At 47.0% G+C, this 6,712-nt stretch overlaps 1 protein-coding gene across 1 annotated transcript; it reads left to right on the top strand.

Annotated features, from left to right (window-relative positions):
* Nucleotides 1-3,445: 3,445 nt before the first annotated feature.
* Nucleotides 3,446-6,139, top strand: LOC128436295 (centrosomal protein of 164 kDa-like). Its single transcript, XM_053418090.1, is given in 1 exon segment — nucleotides 3,446-6,139. A coding segment is annotated over 1 exon segment (2,694 nt).
* Nucleotides 6,140-6,712: the final 573 nt, after the last annotated feature.

Here is a 6,712-nt window from a genome sequence, read left to right on the forward strand (position 1 = left end):
AGCAAACACTACCGACCCGGTTTACGCAGCCTATGAAGGACGCAGTGGACACTCAGTTCCTAGACCGCGTCCTCCAGAGGATGTGGCCTCTGACTTGAGACACAGCTGGGGAACGAGTCCGGTCAAGTTTACATCCAAACAAGTTGAGGTGAAATCTGCTTTACCTAAACAGAGCTGAGTGATAGGTGCCTTTACCAGTGGACGCCTTCACATTTCATCTGATTCACCATTAAAAATAAATGTAAAATACATAAATAAAATGAAAGCTTTCTCTTTAGCCACTTTAAAAAAACAAGATGTCAGAACCCAAAAGGCAGCTTACTGGAGGTCCGCGGTCTGGAGCCGCCTCTCATCGATCGGGTAGGAGCAGAAGAAGACCATGGCTATCGACGCGCTGCCCCTTCTTGGGAAATGTCCGCCCTGGAAACGGGAGAGAAACGGAGAGAAGCACGTTCAAAGGTGAAACACACGCAGGTGGAATGAAGCTGAGACGGTCGAACATCCACAGTTAATAGTCTCACCGTCTCCAGGAGTTATGGTCTCGATCTCTACCCCCATTTTGGCTCCTCGGTTTCCTTCCTCTCGACCACCGTACAATGCGAGAGGAGGCAGGGGGACAGGGGCGGCCTGCTGCTGCCGGCGGGCGGGCGGGTGGTGGGCACCGATGGGGGCGCACCGCACCAAGTCACCGTGTCTGTGTCTGTGTCTGTGTGTTTGTCCGTGTGAGAAGGCATGGAGGTCAATGCCAAGTCCTAATAAGCACAGCTGTACAAACTTAAATATGTGTTTTTATCATTAAAGGTTCTGTTTGTACGATTTAGGTGGAAATTATCTATTGGCAGAGATTAAATATAAAAGAACCGTAGAGATGTTTTCACTTGTGTGTTTCATCTAAACCGTAGGAATTGTTGTTTTCTTTACCCTAGAATGGTTCCTTTATATTTATATACTTTATGGTTACATCAGGAGCGGGTCCTCTCTACGGAGGCTGCCATGTTTTTTACAGTAGCCCAGACTTGACCAAGCTAACGCCTTTTGAGTTTTTATGACAACTGAAAGTTACCATAATGCCGCTTTCCATCACATCTCCGCCTTCGGAATGACGTCAAACCCAAGTTACCCGAGTCGATAGCGTTCCAGTTGCACAGAAACAATGTTTACATTAGCCAGCACGACATCGTTAGCAATACCAGCTCATATTGACACATTACTTGGCATTTCACGCATACTAACACTTAAGTAACACAATTGCACATTTCTATGTGTACGACACATTTGAAGACAGAAGTGCTAACAAACAGTAGAAACTACAGCTTTTGCTACTGTTGATACACGGTGCAGCCATCTTGGATTTCAAAGTCGGGCATGGTGTGGTTCCTCCGACTTTCCAAGCGGAATCGCGGTGTTCCTACTCGGGCTGTAATGCTTGGAAGGGGAGGGGGTGAGGGGTGTTCAGGACCCTTATAAACTCACATTTGAAATCTGCGATTTTATCTGGATCCATGATTATTTGATAATTTGATTATTCCCCTATAAATGGATGATTTTTTTACCATTAATATCCATGAATTATATCCCAGAAAATCTGTAAAAAGAAAATCAAAGATTTGCCACCTTTCTGGATCTGACACAAAAATGTTCACCTTTTCAAGATCCATGCCAAAATGTAATCAGTTCATACCCCGAAGCAAAGCAAACAAATACTGAAATGACAAAGGGACATACAACGGCCTCACAGTGATAAGAACGAAAATGCAACATGGCAACACAAAGACACAAATCAACTTGAAAAGCTGTCTGAGTGTGCGTGTCTGTGCCCGGGGGCCCTTTGTCTTCTGTCAGCCAGCCAGTAGAACCCTTCAGACATGCTGGAGCAGGAGAGGCACAGATGTAATGAATAACAAAAATGGTCACATCCAGGGGCGTCGTTAGGCCTATTTTAGGGGGGCTGAAGCCCTAAAATGTTCTTCAGCCCCCCCAAATAATTATTGGGATTTTTTTTTTTTTATAGCTCTAACATGCTACATATGTGAGTGTGTTTCTGGTTTGTATGTTTTCTCCCCCTTCAAATTACAATCCAATAGCCTCTCATCATACTTAACAATAAAAGCCCGGGCACTAGGACCTTTGGGAGTCTGCATCGCTGCTGCACTGGCTTTCTCACTCTGCAGAGTAACATCTCTCATCAAGACAGCAGGATTACAGCCAAGGAGTTTGAAATGGTAAGTACAGGATGTGGCTGTAGTTGTTAACGATTGTTACCTGCTTAAATTTAGGTTTACTTGAGGCAAATGAAAGGAAATATTGTAATGAGCTATGTTAACACTAAGCTAGCTAGCTAGCTATTTGTTAGAAAATGTCTCCAGTGAGCAAGAGTGTGAACGAGCAAATTTGAAATGTAAGAAATAACTATCGACAGCTCTCTATTCTTTGCATTAATATCTATCTCTAGTATTTTAAAACAATAATATCAGTGCCTATAGAATGTTGTTGTTTATAATCAGTTCATATTTGTGTTGTCAAATTTCACAATGACCCTGAAATTCTGTCTCTTCTGTTATCTTATACTGAATGAATGCAAGCAACGATACAGAAAAAAATCACACCCTTTCTGATTGAACCAATCTATGAACTGTATGAAACATGGATATCCGCAGCCCCAAATGAGCCCAAAAACTCGAGCTTGTCTGAGTGAAAGTTATAGTTCTTTTCAGCCGGCGTGAGGGTCCTGGACCTGTAAGTGTCATGGGAATTTCTCAATAGTCAATCACAAGTCATTACAATGTCTTTCTGGAAGTTTTATTCTACACCTGCAGATGGGCATCAATGTACAAGACCATGGAATAGATTTCATACAATGAGCAATGACATACAAGAAAAGCAGCACTTTATACATCTCCAACCCCTTCCTATAGAGGAAACAAATGTTATCGATCAACCTCTTTCATGTTAAGCAATAGGTGACCAATATCCTATCACCTACTTTTTCCCAGACCCTTGGAATGTAGGATCTGTTTTCAAGATCACTTTCCCAATGTTTACAACCACAAATCCCCCGTTCTGTTAATTCTTTGTTTGGTGACCCTGTCAGTGAGGAAGTCATATAACATCAGTTTGAGTGCAACCCTGACTTCTCAGGCAACATTTGTTATCTTTCGAAACATCAAAGTAGTTCCTCTAATCAATCATTGCCCTAATTTCTATCACATAAGCAAGGAGACAGTTTCTCTCCCTGTTTTTGATAGAGCACAGCTCCCAGACCTTTATTTGATGAGTCATCAAAGGAGACTTCTACATAGAGCTGGATTCAAAGACACACCCACAACTCCAGCTTGATCCTGTAGAATAGAACAAAGCCAAGCTGAGCCTTGTGACCAAGTGAGGACAGAGAGGTGACAGAACAGCCACCTACGAGAGTCTCATCGACAGACGTCCGCAAGTAACCATGAGTGCAACAGCCCGCATGGGAGGCCAGCTGATCCTTGAAGAGGAATACAATGAGAATTATACACCTTCTGAACAAGAGATACAAGAGTATGCAAGAGAGATTGGTATTGATCCTGGCAGTGAGCCGGAGCTCCTGTGGCTGGCAAGGGAAGGCATCGTTACACCATTGCCTCAAGAGTGGAAGCCTTGTCAGGAAGTGACAGGGGAAATTTACTATTTCAACTTCTCCTCAGGCCAGTCCACCTGGGACCACCCCTGCGATGAGCACTACCGCCTCCTGGTGGCCCAGGAGCGTGAGCGCACCCAGCTCACTGCAGCTGTAGGAGGCATGGGGGCAAAGAAGGACAAGGACAAGAAGACAAAGAAAGAAAAGAAGGAGAAGGAGAAGGAGAAGAAGGAGAAAAAAGAGAAAAAGAAGAGGGAGCCACTAAATACTTCCGGAGCACTGACCTTGGGATCCTTACCGTCTCCCCTGGGTGACCTGGCCCCTCTGAGAGGTCTGGACACCTGCGACCCTGGCCCACTCTCCGGATATGTCCCTCATCTTCGAGGGTCCCTCAAAAATATTCACCTGGACCAGGATGCCCTGGGAGGAGGCCTTCATTATGACGAGTGTGAGACGGATGAAAACGTTGAGGAGGATTCATCCTCCATTGATGTCAAGCTTATGGATATCGTGGACTTGTCTGGGGCAGAGTTGAAGGTTTCAGAAGCTGCCAACAGGTTTATGCTGGCTAAAGATGGAGGAAGCTCTTTAGCCAATAAAGTTGACCGACTCGCCCTCCATCAGTCCAGACCATCCAGCTCCTTCTCCAGCCCCTCCGACTCAGAGCGAAGTGGAGTGGAGCTAAGTCCCAAAGCCTCTCTGGGGCTCCAGAGGCCTAGAACCGCTAGAGGTCGGACCCCGTTAAAAACCCTTGACAAACCAGACAGAGAGAATAAAGAGAGAGAGGAAGAGGATGATAAGGAGAGTGAGTGGGAGGAGATTCTTAGAGAACAAAAAGAGAAGGAGGGGGGGAGGAGGAAGGCTCATCAGGAGGTAGAGGAGGAGAAAAAACAGTTGATGGGGGAGAAAGAGAAGAGGATGTGTCTCCTCCAGGAGGAGCTGCGTAGGGAGGAGGAGGAGGAGGAGATGATTCTGAAGGAGGAGAGTGAGGAAAGACTGAGGGCTCTGCGGCAGCGTCTCCTGTTAAAGAGGAGAGAGGAGGAGGCCAGGCTCACTGAGGAGTCTGACAGGATGCTGGAGGAAACCAGAGAGTCTATCCAGAGGGAGAGAGAGACACACAATCACAAGCTCAGGGAGGAGAGCGAAGCCATCCTGAAAGATTTGGAAAAAACTCTAGAGTAAGAGCGAACAGCGGAGCGAGACAGGCTGGAAGCCCAGAAGAGGCAGGATGCTGAACTCCTTAAGGCTGAGCAGGGAGAGGAGCTGGAAGCAAAGAGGACCGACTACCAACGAGAACTCACTGGCCGGCTCCAGGAAGTGCGGGAGGAAGAGCAGCGGGATCACGAGAGGAAGCTGGAGAAGCTGAGGGAAGACCACAAGAGAGAAATGAACAACATCAGAGAGAAATACCTGGATGAGGAGACCATACAGAGAGAGCGCTTGCTGTCCACTCTGCAGGAAGACAGAGATCACCTCCAGGCCTCCCACGCTGTCCAGATGGAGAAACTGAGGCTTCAGCTCAACACTCAGATACGAAAGACGCAGCTCACACACTCACGCAAGGAGTCCAAAATGCAGGATCTGGCAGATCAGTTGGAGCTGAAAGTCAAAGAGCTGAAGAGCCAGGAGAGCATGCTGCAGATCCAGGTAGTAGATCTGAAGAGAAGGAGGAAGAACCTCATAGATGAAGGAGAGGAGGTGGACACAGAGAGAGAGGCCTTACCCCAGCTGAACCAGGAGAGAGACCAGCCAAAGGACGAGCTGGAGAGGATGAGAGAGGAGAAACAGCAAGCCTTAGAACTCATCCAGAGAGTCAGGGAGGAGCGGAGCGAGGCAATCAAGGAAAAGGAGAGGCTGAGAGGAGAGAGGGAAAAAGCCAGAGACGAGAGCAGGAGAGTGAAGGAGGACAAGGAGAAACTGGAGAGCAATGTGACGCTGCTGCATGAGAGATGCAACGGTCTCAGCCACAGAGTCAGTGAGTTGGAGCAAGGTGAAGGTGCAACTACTTCCACCAGACAGGAGCCGAGGCAGGTCAAAACTAAGGGAGAGAAAACCGAGATGACGGCCCTGGGCCACAGCTCCCTAGCCCCACCTCCCCCACTGAGGCCCTTGAACCCTTCGTGGAACTGGGTGACTGGGAGCTCTTCAGCCAACGCCGTCTACAATGCCCCCATCAGCAGCGGGCTGAAGGCCTCTGAGGATCTCCTCAACAGCCGGTGGAGCCAGATTTTTCCTGGAGCAGCTGTGGACCCAGTTGCGTCCAGCACCATGAGGACCAGCTCAGCCTACTCAACTTACACTCCTGTTAGTGAACAGAGTACCAGCCTGCGGTCCATGCAGAATTCAGCAGAGATCGATGGTCAGAGGCTGCAGGGAATGATCGACAGCAACAAGAGGTGGCTGGAGACGCAGAAGAAAGACCCCAGCATACCTCTATTGACTCCCTATCAAGCTCCGTCCTCCAAGAGAAGCCTGGTCCAGCTGGTCATGGACGATACCAACCAGATCAGAGTCTACCACTACTGAGGACATTATGCACTGTTCAGTCCTGTCGTTCCATGTCTGTCACTGAGGACTTTGACTGACTTTAATGACTGTGTCGGCTCTGAGCTGTGACGTTTACATGCAGGGCTTCACATGAGTCATGTGGCCTCTGTGATTCATTCCTTTTTAAATAATAAAAAAATTAACTTCACATCCAGGGCTCCGTGCTGTCTCAGTGCTGCGGCATCTGGCTGCGCACAAAAGACTGAGACGTCACAATTATTAGATTCACTCATGCTTTACCTGCTTTGACAAGTCAGAATCCCTGCTGTGAAACGGCCTGTTGGTAAAAGAGTGGGTTCTCTTGTTATTGAACCTGTCAGACTTATTTTTTTGTGATAATATTGGTGAACATATGCTGCAGAGGTATTTCACTCATTAACATGTGATTGAAATGAATTGAGCAGAACAAAGCTTTGACCTTTCATCACTTTTCACATTTATATTATAATCAGTGTATCCAGCAGTTACAGAGCAACATTTTCACCTGGAGTCATGTTTGAGCCAATAAATCAATCATTACAAATCTTTGAATTGGAATTAACAAAACAATTC

This window comes from Pleuronectes platessa (genome assembly GCF_947347685.1).
Source record: "Pleuronectes platessa chromosome 6 unlocalized genomic scaffold, fPlePla1.1 SUPER_6_unloc_1, whole genome shotgun sequence".
Lineage (NCBI taxonomy): Eukaryota > Metazoa > Chordata > Actinopteri > Pleuronectiformes > Pleuronectidae > Pleuronectes > Pleuronectes platessa.